Below are 24,119 nucleotides of genomic sequence, written 5' to 3'. Positions count from 1 at the left end.
CAGAGGTCCCTGCATAGTTTCCTCCAGACAGCACATCTCAAAGAACAGAGGTCCCTGCATAGTTTCCTCCAGACAGCACATCTCAAAGAACAGAGGTCCCTGCATAGTTTCCTCCAGACAGCACATCTCAAACAACAGAGGTCCCTGCATAGTTTCCTCCAGACAGCACATCTCAAACAACAGAGGTCCCTGCATAGTTTCCTCCAGACAGCACATCTCAAAGAACAGAGGTCCCTGCATAGTTTCCTCCAGACAGCACATCTCAAAGCACAGAGGTCCCTGCATAGTTTCCTCCAGACAGCACATCTCAAACAACAGAGGTCCCTGCATAGTTTCCTCCAGACAGCACACCTCACTTTCAGCCACTGGGCAATCTTAGCTTAATTCCTAAACTTTGTATTGTAACCATGTTTCAATTCATTCTGCCAAGTGATGGTACAGGAAGTGTGTGCATATTACAAGAGTTCTAACATTGTACATAGAGAAATAAATGGTCACCACACTTTAGGAAGGATGTGAGGTTTAGCCTTAAGAGGGAGGAGAGGGGATTTACCAGAATTGTCTGTTCCCGGGCTGAGAGAATCGAGGCTATGAAATTAGGTTGGAAAAATTGGGATTTTTTTCTCCAAAGGAGATTGAAGGGGTCGTGGGGGGGTCTGATATAGAGGTTTACAAGATTCTGACAGGTTTGGATAAGGTAGATGAAAAAAAGCTATCCCCGTTAGCTGACAGTGACAGCACTAGGGGACACAGAGTTAAAGTTTTGGGGCAAGAGATACAGAGGTTGGGGGGGGGGGGGGAACATGAAGAACTTTATCTTATACAGGTGCCGACGAGGATGGCGAAAGCGGAGATGATTGATTGATTTCAAAAGGAAATTGGATGGACACTTTCATGGCTGGGGTGGGGGGGGAATAGAGTGAAGGGGAGGCGGGGGATAGAGTGAAGGGGAGGGGGGGATAGAGTGAAGGGGAGAGGGGGATAGAGTGAAGGGGAGGGGGGGATAGAGTGAGGGGGGGGGGTTAGAGTGAGGGGAGATAGAGTGAGGGGAGATAGAGTGAGGGGGGATAGAGTGAGGGGGAGGGGGGTTAGAGTGAGGGGAGGGGGGATAGAGTGAGGGGGGATAGAGTGAGGGGGAGGGGGGGATAGAGTGAGGGGAGGGGGGTTAGAGTGAGGGGAGGGGGGGGGTTGGAGTGAGGGGAGGGGGGTTAGAGTGAGGGGAGGGGGGTTCGAGTGAGGTGGGGAATAGAGTGAGGGGGAGGGGGGAATAGAGTGAGGGGGAGGGGGGATAGAGTGAGGGGGAGGGGGGTTAGAGTGAGGGGAGGGGGGGTTAGAGTGAGGGGGGATAGAGTGAGGGGGAGGGGGGATAGAGTGAGGGGGAGGGGGGTTAGAGTGAGGGGAGGGGGGGTTAGAGTGAGGGGGGATTGAGTGAGGGGGAGGGGGGATAGAGTGAGGGGGAGGGGGGTTAGAGTGAGGGGAGGGGGGGTTAGAGTGAGGGGGGATTGAGTGAGGGGGAGGGGGGATAGAGTGAGGGGGGATAGAGTGAGGGGGAGGGGGGATAGAGTGAGGGGGAGGCGGGGGATAGAGTGAGGGGGAGGGGGGATAGAGTGAGGGGGAGGCGGGGATAGAGTGAGGGGGGATAGAGTGAGGGGGAGGGGGGATAGAGTGAGGGGGAGGGGGGATAGAGTGAGGGGGGATAGAGTGAGGGGGAGGGGGGATAGAGTGAGGGGGAGGCGGGGGATAGAGTGAGGGGGAGGGGGGATAGAGTGAGGGGGAGGCGGGGGATAGAGTGAGGGGGAGGGGGGATAGGGGAGGGGGAGGGGGGATAGGGGAGGGGGGATAGGAGAGGGGGATAGAGTGAGGGGAGGGGGGATAGGGGAGGGGGAGGGGGGATAGGGGAGGGGGGATAGGAGAGGGGGATAGAGTGGGGGGGATAGAGTGGGGGGGATAGAGTGGGGGGGATAGAGTGGGGGGGATAGAGTGAGGGGGGATAGAGGGATAGAGTGGGGGGGGATAGAGTGGGGGGGATAGAGTGGGGGGGATAGAGTGGGGGGGATAGAGTGGGGGGGATAGAGTGGGGGGGATAGAGTGGGGGGGGATGGGGGATAGAGTGAGGGGGAGGGGGGATAGAGTGGGGGGGGATAGAGTGGGGGGGATAGAGTGGGGGGGAGGGGGGATAGAGTGAGGGGGAGGGGGGATAGAGTGGGGGGGATAGAGTGGGGGGGGATAGAGTGGGGGGGATAGAGTGGGGGGGGATGGGGGATAGAGTGGGGGGGGATAGAGTGGGGGGGGATAAAGTGGGGGGGATAGGGTGGGGGGGATAGAGTGGGGGGGGATAGAGTGGGGGGGATGGGGGATAGAGTGGGGGGGGATAGAGTGGGGGGGGATAGAGTGGGGGGGATGGGGGATAGAGTGGGGGGGGATAGAGTGGGGGGGATAGAGTGGGGGGGGATAGAGTGGGGGGGATAGAGTGGGGGGGATGGGGGATAGAGTGGGGGGGGATAGAGTGGGGGGGATAGAGTGGGGGGGGATAGAGTGGGGGGGATAGAGTGGGGGGGATAGAGTGGGGGGGGATAGAGTGGGGGGGGATAGAGTGGGGGGATAGAGTGGGGGGGGATAGAGTGGGGGGGGGATAGAGTGGGGGGGGATAGAGTGGGGGGGGATAGAGTGGGGGGGGGATAGAGTGGGGGGGGATAGAGTGGGGGGGGATAGAGTGGGGGGGGATAGAGGGATAGAGTGGGGGGGGGATAGAGTGGGGGGGGATAGAGTGGGGGGGGATAGAGTGGGGGGGGGATAGAGTGGGGGGGGATAGAGTGGGGGGGGGGATAGAGTGGGGGGGATAGGGGGATAGAGTGGGGGGGGATAGAGTGGGGGGGATAGAGTGGGGGGGATAGAGTGGGGGGGATAGAGTGGGGGGGGATAGAGTGGGGGGGATAAAGTGGGGGGGGGATAGAGTGGGGGGGATAGAGTGGGGGGGGATAGAGTGGGGGGGATAGAGTGGGGGGGGATAGAGTGGGGGGGGATAGAGTGGGGGGGATAGGGGGATAGAGTGGGGGGGGATAGAGTGGGGGGGGATAGAGTGGGGGGGATAGGGGGATAGAGTGGGGGGGGATAGAGTGGGGGGGGATAGAGTGGGGGGGATAGAGTGGGGGGGATAGAGTGGGGGGGGATAGAGTGGGGGGGGATAGAGTGGGGGGGGATAGAGTGGGGGGGGATAGAGTGGGGGGGATAGGGGGATAGAGTGGGGGGGATAGAGTGGGGGGGGATAGAGTGGGGGGGATAGAGTGGGGGGGGATAGAGTGGGGGGGATAGAGTGGGGGGGGATAGAGTGGGGGGGATAGGGGGATAGAGTGGGGGGGGATAGAGTGGGGGGGGATGGGGGATAGAGTGGGGGGGATAGAGTGGGGGGGATAGGGGGATAGAGTGGGGGGGAATGGGGGATAGAGTGGGGGGGATAGAGTGGGGGGGATAGAGTGGGGGGGATAGGGGGATAGAGTGGGGGGGAATGGGGGATAGAGTGGGGGGGATAGAGTGGGGGGGGATAGAGTGGGGGGGGATAGGGGGATAGAGTGGGGGGGATAGAGTGGGGGGGGATAGAGTGGGGGGGATAGGGGGATAGAGTGGGGGGGATAGAGTGGGGGGGATAGAGTGGGGGGGGATAGAGTGGGGGGGATAGAGTGGGGGGGGATAGAGTGGGGGGGATAGAGTGGGGGGGGATAGAGTGGGGGGGGGTGATAAAGTGGGGGGGGGGATAAGGTGATAGATTAGGAGGGAGTGGGACTGAGTGGATTGCTCTTAAGAGCTGGCATGAACTTGATGGGCCAAACGGCCTCCATCTGTTAGTTATAAAGAGTGAATCTGGCTTCACAAAATTGAAAAAAACGAGTTGTGCACTTTTTTAAAATGAAAACTCAGCAGCGCTGGAAACGCGGGGCCGTTTGGTGCAGAATTGGCAGAGCCACCCACTTTTTGGGAGCCTTTGACCACCTTAGTTCCCCCACCCCGCAAGTTTTCAGCAATGCTGCTTTACGCCCCCCGCCTGCAATTGACACACGGTCAGTGCCAGGGACTCCGCTTCCTGAACCAGCTTCAACCCAGCCCTTCAGGAGCAGCGGGGGACGTGGCGAACGCCCTGGCTTCCGGTATCGAGCCCTGCGACAGGTGATTGACAGCCGGTTGCAGGGGTTACACGGTCCGCACGGTGGGGGCCGCTGGAACGCCGCCGCCCCTTGGACACTCTGCATTGCCGGAAGTGGGGAGATGGCGCAGCGGGGCTGCTGCGCGAGCAGGTAATTGTCTGTCTGTCTGTCTGTCTGTCGTTAACGTGTGTGTGTGAGACAGTCGGTTCAGTTAGGGAGAGAGAGGTGCATTCAGTAAACTGACATAAACTGTACCTGGGAGGTGCACTCAGTAAACTGACATAAACTGTACCTGGGAGGTGCACTCAGTAAACTGACATAAACTGTACCTGGGAGGTGCACTCAGTAAACTGACACAAACTGTACCTGGGAGATGCATTCAGTAAACTGACTTAAACTGTATTTGGGAGGTGCATTCAGTAACCTGACATAAACTGTACCTGGGAGGTACACTCAGTAAACTGACATAAACTGTACCTGGGAGGTGCACTCAGTAAACTGACATAAACTGTACCTGGGAGGTGCATTCAGTAAACTGACATAAACTGTACCTGGGAGGTACACTCAGTAAACTGACATAAACTGTACCTGGGAGGTACACTCAGCAAACTGACATAAACTGTACTTGGGAGGTGCGTTCAGTAAACTGACACAAACTGTACCTGGGAGGTGCATTCAGTAAACTGACATAAACTGTACCTGGGAGGTGCACTCAGTAAACTGACATAAACTGTACCTGGGAGGTGCACTCAGTAAACTGACATAAACTGTACCTGGGAGGTGCACTCAGTAAACTGACATAAACTGTACCTGGGAGGTACACTCAATAAACTGACATAAACTGTACCTGGGAGGTGCACTCAGTAAACTGACATAAACTGTACCTGGGAGGTGCACTCAGTAAACTGACATAAACTGTACCTGGGAGGTGCACTCAGTAAACTGACATAAACTGTACCTGGGAGGTGCATTCAGTAAACTGACAAAAATTGTACCTGGGAGGTGCACTCAGTAAACTGACATAAACTGTACCTGGGAGGTGCACTCAGTAAACTGACATAAACTGTACCTGGGAGGTGCACTCAGTAAACTGACATAAACTGTACCTGGGAGGTGCATTCAGTAAACTGACATAAACTGTACCTGGGAGGTGCATTCAGTAAACTGACATAAACTGTACCTGGGAGGTGCATTCAGTAAACTGACATAAACTGTACCTGGGAGGTACACTCAGTAAACTGACATAAACTGTACCTGGGAGGTGCACTCAGTAAACTGACATAAACTGTACCTGGGAGGTGCGCTCAGTAAACTGACATAAACTGTACCTGGGAGGTGCATTCAGTAAACTGACATAAACTGTACCTGGGAGGTGCACTCAGTAAACTGACATAAACTGTACCTGGGAGGTGCATTCAGTAAACTGACATAAACTGTACCTGGGAGGTGCACTCAGTAAACTGACATGAACTGTACCTGGGAGGTGCATTCAGTAAACTGACATAAACTGTACCTGGGAGGTGCATTCAGTAAACTGACATAGACTGTACCTGGGAGGTGCATTCAGTGTTGGTAAACTGACATAAACTGTACCTGGGAGGTGCACTCAGTAAACTGACATAAACAGTACCTGGGAGGTGCATTCAGTAAACTGACATAAACTGTACCTGGGAGGTGCATTCAGTAAACTGACATAAACTGTACCTGGGAGGTGCATTCAGTAAACTGACATAAAATGTACCTGGGAGGTGCATTCAGTAAACTGACATGAACTGTACCTGGGAGGTGCACCCAGTGTTGGGAAACTGACATAAACTGTACCTGGGAGGTGCACCCAGTGTTGGTAAACTGACATAAACTGTACCTGGGAGGTACACTCAGTAAACTGACATAAACTGTACCTGGGAGGTACACTCAGTAAACTGACATAAACTGTACTTGGGAGGTGCATTCAGTAAACTGACACAAACTGTACCTGGGAGGTGCATTCAGTAAACTGACTTAAACTGTACCTGGGAGGTGCACTCAGTAAACTGACACAAACTGTACCTGGGAGGTGCATTCAGTAAACTGACTTAAACTGTATTTGGGAGGTGCATTCAGTAACCTGACATAAACTGTACCTGGGAGGTACACTCAGTAAACTGACATAAACTGTACCTGGGAGGTACACTCAGTAAACTGACATAAACTGTACCTGGGAGGTACACTCAGCAAACTGACATAAACTGTACTTGGGAGGTGCGTTCAGTAAACTGACACAAACTGTACCTGGGAGGTGCATTCAGTAAACTGACTTAAACTGTACCTGGGAGGTGCACTCAGTAAACTGACATAAACTGTACCTGGGAGGTGCACTCAGTAAACTGACATAAACTGTACCTGGGAGGTGCACTCAGTAAACTGACATAAACTGTACCTGGGAGGTACACTCAATAAACTGACATAAACTGTACCTGGGAGGTGCACTCAGTAAACTGACAAAAATTGTACCTGGGAGGTGCACTCAGTAAACTGACATAAACTGTACCTGGGAGGTGCACTCAGTAAACTGACATAAACTGTACCTGGGAGGTGCATTCAGTAAACTGACAAAAATTGTACCTGGGAGGTGCACTCAGTAAACTGACATAAACTGTACCTGGGAGGTGCACTCAGTAAACTGACATAAACTGTACCTGGGAGGTGCACTCAGTAAACTGACATAAACTGTACCTGGGAGGTGCATTCAGTAAACTGACATAAACTGTACCTGGGAGGTGCATTCAGTAAACTGACATAAACTGTACCTGGGAGGTGCATTCAGTAAACTGACATAAACTGTACCTGGGAGGTACACTCAGTAAACTGACATAAACTGTACCTGGGAGGTGCACTCAGTAAACTGACATAAACTGTACCTGGGAGGTGCGCTCAGTAAACTGACATAAACTGTACCTGGGAGGTGCATTCAGTAAACTGACATAAACTGTACCTGGGAGGTGCACTCAGTAAACTGACATAAACTGTACCTGGGAGGTGCATTCAGTAAACTGACATAAACTGTACCTGGGAGGTGCACTCAGTAAACTGACATGAACTGTACCTGGGAGGTGCATTCAGTAAACTGACATAAACTGTACCTGGGAGGTGCATTCAGTAAACTGACATAGACTGTACCTGGGAGGTGCATTCAGTGTTGGTAAACTGACATAAACTGTACCTGGGAGGTGCACTCAGTAAACTGACATAAACAGTACCTGGGAGGTGCATTCAGTAAACTGACATAAACTGTACCTGGGAGGTGCATTCAGTAAACTGACATAAACTGTACCTGGGAGGTGCATTCAGTAAACTGACATAAAATGTACCTGGGAGGTGCATTCAGTAAACTGACATGAACTGTACCTGGGAGGTGCACCCAGTGTTGGGAAACTGACATAAACTGTACCTGGGAGGTGCACTCAGTAAACTGACATAAACTGTACCTGGGAGGTGCACTCAGTAAACTGACATAAACTGTACCTGGGAGGTGCACTCAGTAAACTGACATAAACTGTACTTGGGAGGTGCATTCAGTAACCTGACATAAACTGTACCTGGGAGGTGCACTCAGTAAACTGACATAAACTGTACCTGGGAGGTGCACTCAGTAAACTGACATAAACTGTACCTGGGAGGTACACTCAGTAAACTGACATAAACTGTACCTGGGAGGTGCACTCAGTAAACTGACATAAACTGTACCTGGGAGGTGCACTCAGTAAACTGACATAAACTGTACCTGGGAGGTGCACTCAGTAAACTGACATAAACTGTACCTGGGAGGTGCACTCAGTAAACTGACATAAACTGTACCTGGGAGGTGCACTCAGTAAACTGACATAAACTGTACCTGGGAGGTGCACTCAGTAAACTGACATAAACTGTACCTGGGAGGTGCATTCAGTAAACTGACATAAACTGTACCTGGGAGGTGCACTCAGTAAACTGACATAAACTGTACCTGGGAGGTGCACTCAGTAAACTGACATAAACTGTACCTGGGAGGTGCACTCAGTAAACTGACATAAACTGTACCTGGGAGGTGCACTCAGTAAACTGACATAAACTGTACCTGGGAGGTGCACTCAGTAAACTGACATAAACTGTACCTGGGAGGTGCACTCAGTAAACTGACATAAACTGTACCTGGGAGGTGCACTCAGTAAACTGACATAAACTGTACCTGGGAGGTGCACTCAGTAAACTGACATAAACTGTACCTGGGAGGTGCATTCAGTAAACTGACATAAACTGTACCTGGGAGGTGCACTCAGTAAACTGACATAAACTGTACCTGGGAGGTGCATTCAGTAAACTGACATAAACTGTACCTGGGAGGTGCATTCAGTAAACTGACATAAACTGTACCTGGGTGGTGCATTCAGTAAACTGACATAAACTGTACCTGGGAGGTGCACCCAGTGTTGGTAAACTGACATAAATTGTACCTGGGAGGTGCACTCAGTAAACTGACATAAACTGTACCTGGGAGGTGCACTCAGTGTTGGTAATCTGACATAAACTGTACCTGGGAGGTGCACTCAGTAAACTGACATAAACTGTACCTGGGATGTGTACTCAGTAAACTGACATAAACTGTACCTGGGAGGTGCACTCAGTAAATTGACCTGAACTGTACCTGGGAGGTACACTCAGTAAACTGACATAAACTGTACCTGGGAGGTACACTCAGTCAACTGACATAAAGTGTACCTGGGAGGTGCATTCAGTTAACTGACCTAAACTGTACCTGGGAGGTAAACTCAGTAAACTGACATAAACTGTACCTGGGAGGTGCACTCAGTCAACTGACATAAACTGTACCTGGGAGGTACACTCAGTAAACTGACATAAACTGTACCTGGGAGGTACACTCAGTCAACTGACATAAAGTGTACCTGGGAGGTGCATTCAGTAAACTGACCTAAACTGTACCTGGGAGGTAAACTCAGTAAACTGACATAAACTGTACCTGGGAGGTGCACTCAGTCAACTGACATAAACTGCACCTGGGAGGTGCACTCAGTCAACTGACATAAACTGTACCTGGGAGGTACACTCAGTAAACTGACATAAACTGTACCTGGGAGGTGCATTCAGTGTTGGTAAACTGACATAAACTGTACCTGGGAGGTGCATTCAGTAAACTGACGTTAACTGTACCTGGGAGGTGCACTCAGTAAACTGACGTTAACTGTACCTGGGAGGTGCACTCAGTAAACTGACATAAACTGTACCTGGGAGGTGCACTAAGTAAACTGACATAAACTGTACCTGGGAGGTGCACTCAGTAAACTGACATAAACTGTACCTGGGAGGTGCATTCAGTGTTGGTAAACTGAAATAAACTGTACCTGGGAGGTGCACTCAGTAAACTGACATAAACTGTACCTGGGAGGTGCATTCAGTAAACTGACATAAACTGTACCTGGTAGGTGCATTCAGTAAACTGACATAAACTGTACCTGGGTGGTGCACCCAGTGGTGGTAAACTGACATAAATTGTACCTGGGAGGTGCACTCAGTAAACTGACATAAACTGTACCTGGGAGGTGCACTCAGTGTTGGTAAACTGACATAAACTCTACCTGGGAGGTGCACTCAGTAAACTGACATAAACTGTACCTGGGAGGTGCACTCAGTAAACTAACATAAACTGTACCTGGGAGGTGCACTCAGTAAACGCACATAAACTGTATCTGGGAGGTGCATTCAGTAAACTGACATAAACTGTATCTGGAAGGTGCACTCAGTAATCTGACCTAATCTGTACCTGGGAGGTGCATTCAGTAAACTAACGTAAACTGTACCTGGGAGGTGCACTCGGTAAACTGAAATAAACTGTACCTGGGAGGTGCATTCAGTGTTGGTAAACTGACATAAACTGTACCTGGGAGGTGCATTCAGTAAACTGACTTAAACTGTACCTGGGAGGTGCATTCAGTGTTGGTAAACTGACATAAACTGTACCTGGGAGATGCACTCAGTAAACTGACATAAACTGTACCTGGGAGGTGCATTCAGTGTTGGTAAACTGACATAAACTGTACCTGGGAGATGCACTCAGTAAACTGACATAAACTGTACCTGGGAGGTGCATTCAGTAAACTGACATAAACTGTACCTGGGAGTTGCATTCAGTAAACTGACGTTAACTGTACCTGGGAGGTGCACTCAGTAAACTGACATAAACTGTACCTGGGAGGTGAACTCAGTAAACTGACATAAACTGTACCTGGGAGGTGCACTCAGTAAACTGACATAAACTGTACCTGGGAGGTGCACTCAGTAAACTGACTTAAACTGTACTTGGGAGGTGCATTCAGTAACCTGACATAAACTGTACCTGAGAGGTACACTGAGTAAACTGACATAAACTGTACCTGGGAGGTACACACAGTAAACTGACATAAACTGTACCTGGGAGGTACACTCAGTAAACTGACATAAACTGTATTTGGGAGGTGCGTTCAGTAAACTGACATAAACTGTACCTGGGAGGTGCACTCAGTAAACTGACATAAACTGTACCTGGGAGGTGCACTCAGTAAACTGACATAAACTGTACCTGGGTGGTGCACCCAGTGGTGGTAAACTGACATAAATTGTACCTGGGAGGTGCACTCAGTAAACTGACATAAACTGTACCTGGGAGGTGCACTCAGTGTTGGTAAACTGACATAAACTCTACCTGGGAGGTGCACTCAGTAAACTGACATAAACTGTACCTGGGAGGTGCACTCAGTAAACTAACATAAACTGTACCTGGGAGGTGCACTCAGTAAACGCACATAAACTGTACCTGGGAGGTGCATTCAGTAAACTGACATAAACTGTATCTGGAAGGTGCACTCAGTAATCTGACCTAATCTGTACCTGGGAGGTGCATTCAGTAAACTAACGTAAACTGTACCTGGGAGGTGCACTCGGTAAACTGAAATAAACTGTACCTGGGAGGTGCATTCAGTGTTGGTAAACTGACATAAACTGTACCTGGGAGGTGCATTCAGTAAACTGACATAAACTGTACCTGGGAGGTGCATTCAGTGTTGGTAAACTGACATAAACTGTACCTGGGAGATGCACTCAGTAAACTGACATAAACTGTACCTGGGAGGTGCATTCAGTGTTGGTAAACTGACATAAACTGTAGCTGGGAGATGCACTCAGTAAACTGACATAAACTGTACCTGGGAGGTGCATTCAGTAAACTGACATAAACTGTACCTGGGAGTTGCATTCAGTAAACTGACGTTAACTGTACCTGGGAGGTGCACTCAGTAAACTGACATAAACTGTACCTGGGAGGTGCACTCAGTAAACTGACATAAACTGTACCTGGGAGGTGCACTCAGTAAACTGACATAAACTGTACCTGGGAGGTGCACTCAGTAAACTGACTTAAACTGTACTTGGGAGGTGCATTTAGTAACCTGACATAAACTGTACCTGGGAGGTACACTGAGTAAACTGACATAAACTGTACCTGGGAGGTACACTCAGTAAACTGACATAAACTGTACCTGGGAGGTACACTCAGTAAACTGACATAAACTGTATTTGGGAGGTGCGTTCAGTAAACTGACATAAACTGTACCTGGGAGGTGCACTCAGTAAACTGACATAAACTGTACCTGGGAGGTGCACTCAGTAAACTGACATAAATTGTACCTGGGAGGTGCACTCAATAAACTGACATAAACTGTACCTGGGAGGTGCACTCAGTATCCTGACGTTAACTGTACCTGGGAGGTGCACTCAGTAAACTGACTTAAACTGTAGCTGGGAGGTGCACTCAGTAAACTGACATAAACTGTAGCTGGGAGGTGCACTCAGTAAACTGACATAAACTGTACCTGGGAGGTGCACTCAGTAAACTGACATAAACTGTAGCTGGGAGGTGCACTCAGTAAACTGACATAAACTGTACCTGGGAGGTGCACTCAGTAAACTGACATAAACTGTACCTGGGAGGTGCACTCAGTAAACTGACATAAACTGTACCTGGGAGGTGCACTTAGTAAACTGACATAAACTATACCTGGGAGGTGCATTCAGTAAACTGACATAAACTGTACCTGGGAGGTGCACTCAGTAAACTGACATAAGCTGTACCTGGGAGGTGCATTCAGTAAACTGACATAAACTGTACCAGGGAGCTGCATTCTGTAAACTGACATAAGCTGTACCTGGGAGGTGCATTCTGTAAACTGACATAAACTGTACCTGGGAGGTGCATTCAGTAAACTGACATAAACTGTACTTGGGAGGTGCACTCAGTAATCTGACATAAACTGTGCCTGGGAGGTGCATTCAGTGTTGGTAAACTGACATAAACTGTACCTGGGAGGTGCCCTCAGTAAACTGACATAAACTGTACCTGGGAGGTGCATTCAGTAAACTGACATAAACTGTACCTGGGAGGTGAATTCAGTAAACTGACATGAACTGTACCTGGGAGGTGCATTCAGTAAACTGACATAAACTGTACCTGGGAGGTGCATTCAGTAAACTCACATGAACTGTACCTGGGAGGTGCCCCCAGTGTTGGTAAACTGACATAAACTGTACCTGGGAGGTGCACCCAGTGTTGGTAAACTGACTTAAACTGTACCTGGGAGGTGCATTCAGTAAACTGACATAAACTGTACCTGGGAGGTACACTCAGTAAACTGACATAAACTGTACCTGGGAGGTGCACTCAGTAAACTGACATAAACTGTACCAGGGAGGTACACTCAGTAAACTGACATAAACTGTACCTGGGAGGTGCGTTCAGTAAACTGACGTTAACTGTACCTGGGAGGTGCATTCAGTAAACTGACATAAACTGTACCTGGGAGGTGCACTCAGTAAACTAACATAAACTGTACCTGGGAGTTGCACTCAGTAAACTCACATAAACTGTACCTGGGAGGTGCATTCAGTAAACTGACATAAACTGTACCTGGAAGGTGCACTCAGTAAACTGACCTAAACTGTACCTGGGAGGTGCATTCAGTAAACTGACGTAAACTGTACCTGTGAGGTGCACTCGGTAAACTGAAATAAACTGTACCTGGGAGGTGCACTCGGTAAACAGACATAAACTGTACCTGGAAGGTGCATTCAGTTTTGGTAAACTGACATAAACTGTACCTGGGAGATGCACTCAGTAAACTGACATAAACTGTACCTGGGAGGTGCATTCAGTAAACTGACATAAACTGTACCTGGGAGGTGCATTCAATAAACTGACATAAACTGTACCTGGGAGGTGCACCCAGTGTTGGTAAACTGACATAAATTGTACCTGGGAGGTGCACTCAGTAAACTGACATAAACTGTACCTGGGAGGTACACTCAGTCAACTGACATAAACTGTACCTGGGAGGTGCATTCAGTAAACTGACCTAAACTGTACCTGGGAGGTACACTCAGTAAACTGACATAAACTGTACCTGGGAGGTACACTCAGTAAACTGACATAAACTGTACCTGGGAGGTGCATTCAGTGTTGGTAAACTGACAAAAACTGTACCTGGGAGGTGCACTCAGTAAACTGACATAAACTGTACCTGGGAGGTGCATTCAGTAAACTGACATAAACTGTACTTGGGAGGGACTCTCTGTAAACTGACATAAACTGTACCTGGGAGGTGCACTGAGTAAACTCACATAACCTGTACCTGGGAGGTGCATTCAGTAAACTGACATAAACTGTACCTGGAAGGTGCACTCAGTAAACTGACCTAAACTGTACCTGGGAGATGCATTCAGTAAACTGACGTAAACTGTACCTGGGAGGTGCACTCGGTAAACTGAAATAAACTGTACCTGGGAGGTGCATTCAGTGTTGGTAAACTGACATAAACTGTACCTGGGAGATGCACTCAGTGAACTGACATAAACTGTACCTGGGAGGTGCATTCAGTGTTGGTAAACTGACATAAACTGTACCTGGGAGATGCTCTCAGTAAACTGACATTAACTGTACCTGGGAGGTGCATTCAGTAAACTGACATAAACTGTACCTGGGAGGTGCATTCAGTAAACTGACGTTAACTGTACCTGGGAGGTGCACTCAGTAAACTGACATAAACTGTACCTGGGAGGTGCACTCAGTAAACTGACATAAACTGTACTTGGGAGGTGCACTCAGTAATCTGACATAAACTGTGCCTGGGAGGTGCATTCAGTGTTGGTAAACTGACATAAACTGTACCTGGGAGGTGCACTCAGTAAACTGACATAAACTGTACCTGGGAGGTGCATTCAGTAAACTGACATAAACTGTACCTGGGAGGTGCATTCAGTAAACTGACATGAACTGTACCTGGGAGGTGCATTCAGTAAACTGACATAAACTGTACCTGGGAGGTGCATTCAGTAAACTGACATGAACTGTACCTGGGAGGTGCCCCCAGTGTTGGTAAACTGACATAAACTGTACCTGGGAGGTGCATTCAGTGTTGGTAAACTGACATAAACTGTACCTGGGAGGTGCACTCAGTAAACTGACTATACTGTACCTGGGAGGTGCATTCAGCAAACTGACATAAACTGTACCTGGGTGGTGCATTCAGTAAACTGACATAAACTGTACCTGGGAGGTGCATTCAATAAACTGACATAAACTGTACCTGGGAGGTGCACCCAGTGTTGGTAAACTGACATAAATTGTACCTGGGAGGTGCACTCAGTAAACTGACATAAACTGTACCTGGGAGGTGCACTCAGTAAACTGACATAAACTGTACCTGGGAGGTGCACTCAGTAAACTGACATAAACTGTACCTGGGAGGTGCACTCAGTAAACTAACCTAAACTGTACCTGGGAGGTGCACTCAGTAAACTGACATAAACTGTACCTGGGAGGTACACTCAGTCAACTGACATAAACTGTACCTGGGAGGTACACTCAGTCAACTGACATAAACTGTACCTGGGAGGTGCACTCAGTAAACTGACATAAACTGTACCTGGGAGGTACACTCAGTAAACTGACATAAACTGTACCTGGGAGGTACACTCAGTAAACTGACATAAACTGTACTTGGGAGGTGCGTTTAGTAAACTGACATAAACTGTACCTGGGAGGTGCACTCAGTAAACTGACATAAGCTGTACCTGGGAGGTGCATTCAGTAAACTGACATAAACTGTACCAGGGAGGTGCATTCTGTAAACTGACATAAGCTGTACCTGGGAGGTGCATTCTGTAAACTGACATAAACTGTACCTGGGAGGTGCATTCAGTAAACTGACATAAACTGTACTTGGGAGGTGCACTCAGTAATCTGACATAAACTGTGCCTGGGAGGTGCATTCAGTGTTGGTAAACTGACATAAACTGTACCTGGGAGGTGCACTCAGTAAACTGACATAAACTGTACCTGGGAGGTGCATTCAGTAAACTGACATAAACTGTACCTGGGAGGTGCATTCAGTAAACTGACATGAACTGTACCTGGGAGGTGCATTCAGTAAACTGACATGAACTGTACCTGGGAGGTGCCCCCAGTGTTGGTAAACTGACATAAACTGTACCTGGGAGGTGCACCCAGTGTTGGTAAACTGACTTAAACTGTACCTGGGAGGTGCATTCAGTAAACTGACATAAACTGTACCTGGGAGGTACACTCAGTAAACTGACATAAACTGTACCTGGGAGGTGCACTCAGTAAACTGACATAAACTGTACCAGGGAGGTACACTCAGTAAACTGACATAAACTGTACCTGGGAGGTGCGTTCAGTAAACTGACGTTAACTGTACCTGGGAGGTGCATTCAATAAACTGACATAAACTGTACCTGGGAGGTACACTCAGTCAACTGACATAAACTGTACCTGGGAGGTGCAGTCAGTATACTAACGTAACCTGTACCTGGGAGGTGCATTCAATAAACTGACATAAACTGTACCTGGGAGGTGCACTCAGTAAACTGACCTAAACTGTACCTGGGAGGTGCATTCAGTATACTAACGTAACCTGTACCTGGGACGTGCACTCGGTAAACTGAAATAAACTGTACCTGGGAGGTGCACTCGGTAAACTGACATAAACTGTACCTGGGAGGTGCATTCAGTGTTGGTAAACTGACATAAACTGTACCTGGGAGATGCACTCAGTAAACTGACATAAACTGTACCTGGGAGGTGCATTCAGTAAACTGACATAAACTGTACCTGGGAGGTGCATTCAATAAACTGACATAAACTGTACCTGGGAGGTGCACCCAGTGTTGGTAAACTGACATAAATTGTACCTGGGAGGTGCACTCAGTAAACTGACATAAACTGTACCTGGGAGGTACACTCAGTCAACTGACATAAACTGTACCTGGGAGGTGCATTCAGTAAACTGACCTAAACTGTACCTGGGAGGTACACTCAGTAAACTGACATAAACTGTACCTGGGAGGTACACTCAGTAAACTGACATAAACTGTACCTGGGAGGTGCATTCAGTGTTGGTAAACTGACAAAAACTGTACCTGGGAGGTGCACTCAGTAAACTGACATAAACTGTACCTGGGAGGTGCATTCAGTAAACTGACATAAACTGTACTTGGGAGGGACTCTCTGTAAACTGACATAAACTGTACCTGGGAGGTGCACTGAGTAAACTCACATAACCTGTACCTGGGAGGTGCATTCAGTAAACTGACATAAACTGTACCTGGAAGGTGCACTCAGTAAACTGACCTAAACTGTACCTGGGAGATGCATTCAGTAAACTGACGTAAACTGTACCTGGGAGGTGCACTCGGTAAACTGAAATAAATTGTACCTGGGAGGTGCATTCAGTGTTGGTAAACTGACATAAACTGTACCTGGGAGATGCACTCAGTGAACTGACATAAACTGTACCTGGGAGGTGCATTCAGTGTTGGTAAACTGACATAAACTGTACCTGGGATATGCACTCAGTAAACTGACATTAACTGTACCTGGGAGGTGCATTCAGTAAACTGACATAAACTGTACCTGGGAGGTGCACTCAGTAAACTGACATAAACTGTACCTGGGAGGTGCACTCAGTAAACTGACGTTAACTGTACCTGGGAGGTGCACTCAGTAAACTGACATAAACTGTACCTGGGAGGTGCACTCAGTAAACTGACATAAACTGTACCTGGGAGGTACACTCAGTAAACTGACATAAACTGTACCTGGGAGGTACACTCAGTAAACTGACATAAACTGTACTTGGGAGGTGCGTTCAGTAAACTGACATAAACTGTACCTGGGAGGTGCACTCAGTAAACTGACATAAACTGTACCTGGGAGGTGCACTCAGTAAACTGACATAAATTGTACCTGGGAGGTGCACTCAGTAAACTGACATAAACTGTACCTGGGAGGTACACTCAATAAACTGACATAAACTGTACCTGGGAGGTGCACTCAGTAAACTGACGTTAACTGTACCTGGGAGGTGCACTCAGTAAACTGACTTAAACTGTAGCTGGGAGGTGCACTCAGTAAACTGACATAAACTGTAGCTGGGAGGTGCACTCAGTAAACTGACATAAACTGTACCTGGGAGGTGCACTCAGTAAACTGACATAAACTGTACCTGGGAGGTGCACTCAGTAAACTGACATAAACTGTACCTGGGAGGTACACTCAGTAAACTGACCTAAACTATACCTGGGAGGTGCGTTCAGTAAACTGATATAAACTGTACCTGGGAGGTACTCTCAATAAACTGACATAAACTGTACCTGGGAGGTGCACTCAGTGAACTGACGTTAACTGTACCTGGGAGGTGCACTCAGTAACCTGACGTTAACTGTACCTGGGAGGTGCACTCAGTAAACTGACATAAACTGTCCCTGGGAGGTGCACTCAGTAAACTGACATAAACTGTACCTGGGAGGTGCACTCAGTAAACTGACATAAACTGTACCTGGGAGGTGCACTCAGTAAACTGACATAAACTGTACCTGGGAGGTACATTCAGTGTTGGTAAACTGACAGAAACTGTACCTGGGAGGTGCACTCAGTAAACTGACATGAACTGTACCTGGGAGGTGCACTCAGTAAACTGACATAAACTGTACCTGGGAGTTGCATTCAGTAAACTGACATAAACTGTACCTGGGAGGTGCATTCAGTAAACTGACGTTAACTGTACCTGGGAGGTGCACTCAGTAAACTGACGTTAACTGTACCTGGGAGGTGCACTCAGTAAATTGACATAAACTGTACCATGGGAGGTGCACTAAGTAAACTGACATAAACTGTACCTGGGAGGTGCACTCAGTAAACTGAGATAAACTGTACCTGGGAGGTGCATTCAGTGTTGGTAAACTGACATAAACTGTACCTGGGAGGTGCACTCAGTAAACTGACTATACTGTACCTGGGAGGTGCATTCAGCAAACTGACATAAACTGTACCTGGGTGGTGCATTCAGTAAACTGACATAAACTGTACCTGGGAGGTGCATTCAATAAACTGACATAAACTGTACCTGGGAGGTGCACCCAGTGTTGGTAAACTGACATAAATTGTACCTGGGAGGTGCACTCAGTAAACTGACATAAACTGTACCTGGGAGGTGCACTCAGTAAACTGACATAAACTGTACCTGGGAGGTGCACTCAGTAAACTGACATAAACTGTACCTGGGAGGTGCACTCAGTAAACTAACCTAAACTGTACCTGGGAGGTGCACTCAGTAAACTGACATAAACTGTACCTGGGAGGTACACTCAGTCAACTGACATAAACTGTACCTGGGAGGTGCACTCAGTAAACTGACATAAACTGTACCTGGGAGGTACACTCAGTAAACTGACATAAACTGTACCTGGGAGGTACACTCAGTAAACTGACATAAACTGTACTTGGGAGGTGCGTTTAGTAAACTGACATAAACTGTACCTGGGAGGTGCACTCAGTAAACTGACATAAACTGTACCTGGGAGGTGCACTCAGTAAACTGACATAAATTGTACCTGGGATGTGCACTCAGTAAACTGACATAAACTGTACCTGGGAGGTACACTCAATAAACTGACATAAACTGTACCTGGGAGGTGCACTCAGTAAACTGACGTTAACTGTACCTGGGAGGTGCACTCAGTAAACTGACTTAAACTGTAGCTGGGAGGTGCACTCAGTAAACTGACATAAACTGTAGCTGGGAGGTGCACTCAGTAAACTGACATAAACTGTACCTGGGAGGTGCACTCAGTAAACTGACATAAACTGTACCTGGGAGGTGCACTCAGTAAACTGACATAAACTGTACCTGGGAGGTGCACTCAGTAAACTGACATAAACTATACCTGGGAGGTGCATTCAGTAAACTGACATAAACTGTACCTGGGAGGTACACTCAGTAAACTGACATAAACTGTACCTGGGAGGTACACTCAGTAAACTGACCTAAACTATACCTGGGAGGTGCGTTCAGTAAACTGATATAAACTGTACCTGGGAGGTACACTCAATAAACTGACATAAACTGTACCTGGGAGGTGCACTCAGTGAACTGACGTTAACTGTACCTGGGAGGTGCACTCAGTAACCTGACGTTAACTGTACCTGGGAGGTGCACTCAGTAAACTGACATAAACTGTCCCTGGGAGGTGCACTCAGTAAACTGACATAAACTGTACCTGGGAGGTGCACTCAGTAAACTGACATAAACTGTACCTGGGAGGTGCACTCAGTAAACTGACATAAACTGTACCTGGGAGGTACATTCAGTGTTGGTAAACTGACAGAAACTGTACCTGGGAGGTGCACTCAGTAAACTGACATGAACTGTACCTGGGAGGTGCACTCAGTAAACTGACATGAACTGTACCTGGGAGGTGCACTCAGTAAACTGACATAAACTGTACCTGGGAGGTGCATTCAGTAAACTGACATAAACTGTACCTGGGAGGTGCATTCAGTAAACTGACGTTAGCTGTACCTGGGAGGTGCACTCAGTAAACTGACTTTAACTGTACCTGGGAGGTGCACTCAGTAAACTGACATAAACTGTACCATGGGAGGTGCACTAAGTAAACTGACATAAACTGTACCTGGGAGGTGCACTCAGTAAACTGAGATAAACTGTACCTGGGAGGTGCATTCAGTGTTGGTAAACTGACATAAACTGTACCTGGGAGGTGCACTCAGTAAACTGACTATACTGTACCTGGGAGGTGCATTCAGCAACTGACATAAACTGTACCTGGGAGGTGCATTCAGTAAACTGACATAAACTGTACCTGGGAGGTGCATTCAATAAACTGACATAAACTGTACCTGGGAGGTGCACCCAGTGTTGGTAAACTGACATAAATTGTACCTGGGAGGTGCACTCAGTAAACTGACATAAACTGTACCTGGGAGGTGCACTCAGTAAACTGACATAAACTGTACCTGGGAGGTGCACTCAGTAAACTGACATAGACTGTACCTGGGAGGTGCACTCAGTAAACTGACATAAACTGTACCTGGGAGGTACACTCAGTCAACTGACATAAACTGTACCTGGGAGGTGCATTCAGTGTTGGTAAACTGACATAAACTGTACCTGGGAGGTGCACTCAGTAAACTGACATAAACTGTACCTGGGAGGTGCATTCAGTAAACTGACATAAACTGTACTTGGGAGGGACTCTCAGTAAACTGACATAGACTGTACCTGGGAGGTGCACTCAGTAAACTGACATAAACTGTACCAGGGAGGTACACTCATTAACTGACATAAACTGTACCTGGGAGGTGCATTCAGTAAACTGACGTAAACTGTACCTGGGAGGTGCATTCAGTAAACTGACATAAACTGTACCTGGGAGGTGCATTCAGTTAACTGACATAAACTGTACCTGGGAGGGACTCTCAGTAAACTGACATAGACTGTACCTGGGAGGTGCACTCAGTAAACTGACCTAAACTGTACCAGGGAGGTACACTCAGTAAACTGACATAAACTGTACCTGGGAGGTGCGTTCAGTAAACTGAAACAAACTGTACCTGGGAGGTGCATTCAGTAAACTGACTTAAACTGTACCTGGGTGGTGCACTCAGTAAGCTGACACAAACTGTACCTCGGAGGTGCATTCAGTAAACTGACTTAAACTGTACTTGGGAGGTGCATTCAGTAACCTGACATAAACTGTACCTGGGAGGTACACTCAGTTAACTGACATAAACTGTACCTGGGAGGTACACTCAGTAAACTGACATAAACTGTACCTGGGAGGTACACTCAGTAAACTGACATAAACTGTACCTGGGAGGTGCATTCAGTGTTGGTAAAGTGACATAAAATGTACCTGGTAGGTGCACTCAGTAAACTGACGTAAACTGTACCTGGGAGGTGCGTTCAGTAAACTGACATAAACTGTACCTGGGAGGTGCACTCAGTAAACTGACATAAACTGTACCTGGGAGGTGCATTCAGTGTTGGTAAACTGACATAAACTGTACCTGGGCGGTGCACTTAGTAAACTGACATAAACTGTACCTGGGAGGTTCATTCAGTGTTGGTAAACTGACATAAACTGTACCTGGGAGGTGCACTTAGTAGACTGACATAAACTGTACCTGGGAGGTACATTCAGTGTTGGTAAACTGACATAAACTGTACCTGGGAGGTGCATTCAGTGTTGGTAAACTGACATAAACTGTAACTGGGAGGTGCACTCAGTAAACTGACATAAACTGCACCTGGGAGGTGCATTCAGTGTTGGTAAACTGACATAAACTGTACCTGGGAGGTGCACTCAGTAAACTGACATAAACTGTACCTGGGAGGTACATTCAGTGTTTGTAAACTGACATAAACTGTTCCTGGGAGGTGCACTCAGTAAACTGACATAAACTGTACCTGGGAGGTACGTTCAGTAAACTGACATAAACTGTACCTGGGAGGTGCGTTCAGTAAACTGACATAAACTGTACCTGGGAGGTGCATTCAGTAAACTGACATAAACTGTACCTTGTAGGTACACTCAGTAAACTGAAATGAACTGTACCTGGGAGGTACATTCAGTGTTGGTAAACTGACATAAACTGTTCCTGGGAGGTGCACTCAGTAACCTGACATAAACTGTACCTGGGAGGTGCACTCAGTAAACTGACATAAACTGTACCTGGGAGGTACACTCAGTAAACTGACATAAACTGTACCTGGGAGGTGCATTCAGTGTTGGTAAACTGACAAAAACTGTACCTGGGAGGTGCACTCAGTAAACTGACATAAACTGTACCTGGGAGGTGCATTCAGTAAACTGACATAAACTGTACTTGGGAGGGACTCTCTGTAAACTGACATAGACTGTACCTGGGAGGTGCACTGAGTAAACTCACATAACCTGTACCTGGGAGGTGCATTCAGTAAACTGACATAAACTGTACCTGGAAGGTGCACTCAGTAAACTGACCTAAGCCTTACCTGGGAGATGCATTCAGTAAACTGACGTAAACTGTACCTGGGAGGTGCACTCGGTAAACTGAAATAAACTGTACCTGCGAGGTGCATTCAGTAAACTGACATAAACTGTACCTGGGAGGTACACTCAGTAAACTGACATAAACTGTACCTGGGAGGTACACTCAGTAAACTGACCTAAACTATACCTGGGAGGTGCGTTCAGTAAACTGATATAAACTGTACCTGGGAGGTACACTCAATAAACTGACATAAACTGCACCTGGGAGGTGCACTCAGTGAACTGACGTTAACTGTACCTGGGAGGTGCACTCAGTAACCTGACATTAACTGTACCTGGGAGGTGCACTCAGTAAACTGACATAAACTGTCCCTGGGAGGTGCACTCAGTAAACTGACATAAACTGTACCTGGGAGGTGCACTCAGTAAACTGACATAAACTGTACCTGGGAGGTGCACTCAGTAAACTGACATAAACTGTACCTGGGAGGTACATTCAGTGTTGGTAAACTGACAGAAACTGTACCTGGGAGGTGCACTCAGTAAACTGACATGAACTGTACCTGGGAGGTGCACTCAGTAAACTGACATAAACTGTACCTGGGAGGTGCATTCAGTAAACTGACATAAACTGTACCTGGGAGGTGCATTCAGTAAACTGACGTTAACTGTACCTGGGAGGTGCACTCAGTAAACAGACGTTAACTGTACCTGGGAGGTGCACTCAGTAAACTGACATAAACTGTACCATGGGAGGTGCACTAAGTAAACTGACATAAACTGTACCTGGGAGGTGCACTCAGTAAACTGAGATAAACTGTACCTGGGAGGTGCATTCAGTGTTGGTAAACTGACATAAACTGTACCTGGGAGGTGCACTCAGTAAACTGACTATACTGTACCTGGGAGGTGCATTCAGCAAACTGACATAAACTGTACCTGGGTGGTGCATTCAGTAAACTGACATAAACTGTACCTGGGAGGTGCATTCAATAAACTGACATAAACTGTACCTGGGAGGTGCACCCAGTGTTGGTAAACTGACATAAATTGTACCTGGGAGGTGCACTCAGTAAACTGACATAAACTGTACCTGGGAGGTGCACTCAGTAAACTGACATAAACTGTACCTGGGAGGTGCACTCAGTAAACTGACATAAACTGTACCTGGGAGGTGCACTCAGTAAACTAACCTTAACTGTACCTGGGAGGTGCACTCAGTAAACTGACATAAACTGTACCTGGGAGGTACACTCAGTCAACTGACATAAACTGTACCTGGGAGGTACACTCAGTCAACTGACATAAACTGTACCTGGGAGGTGCACTCAGTAAACTGACATAAACTGTACCTGGGAGGTACACTCAGTAAACTGACATACACTGTACCTGGGAGGTACAGTCAGTAAACTGACATAAACTGTACTTGGGAGGTGCGTTCAGTAAACTGACATAAACTGTACCTGGGAGGTGCACTCAGTAAACTGACATAAACTGTACCTGGGAGGTGCACTCAGTAAACTGACATAAATTGTACCTGGGAGGTGCACTCAGTAAACTGACATA

The 24,119-nt window shown here is 47.7% G+C and overlaps 1 protein-coding gene across 2 annotated transcripts in view; it reads left to right on the top strand.

Moving 5' to 3' along the window:
- The first annotated feature begins 4,177 nt into the window (after positions 1–4,177).
- The window catches only part of as3mt (arsenite methyltransferase), a 145,511-nt gene continuing 125,569 nt past the window's right edge, over positions 4,178–24,119 (top strand). Inside the window, exon 1 of one of the 2 annotated variants that reach the window (XM_041209856.1) lies at positions 4,178–4,289. In XM_041209856.1, coding sequence (XP_041065790.1) covers positions 4,261–4,289 — 29 coding nt within the window. In that variant the 5' untranslated portion in view covers positions 4,178–4,260. The remainder of the gene's footprint in view (positions 4,290–24,119) is intronic. The other variant, XM_041209855.1, reaches the window with a different exon arrangement.

This window comes from Carcharodon carcharias, chromosome 17, assembly GCF_017639515.1.
Source record: "Carcharodon carcharias isolate sCarCar2 chromosome 17, sCarCar2.pri, whole genome shotgun sequence".
In the NCBI taxonomy this organism is placed as follows: Eukaryota; Metazoa; Chordata; class Chondrichthyes; order Lamniformes; family Lamnidae; genus Carcharodon; species Carcharodon carcharias.
The sequence above is the reverse complement of the archived record's forward strand: the minus strand, read 5'-3'. Positions and strand labels throughout refer to the sequence as shown.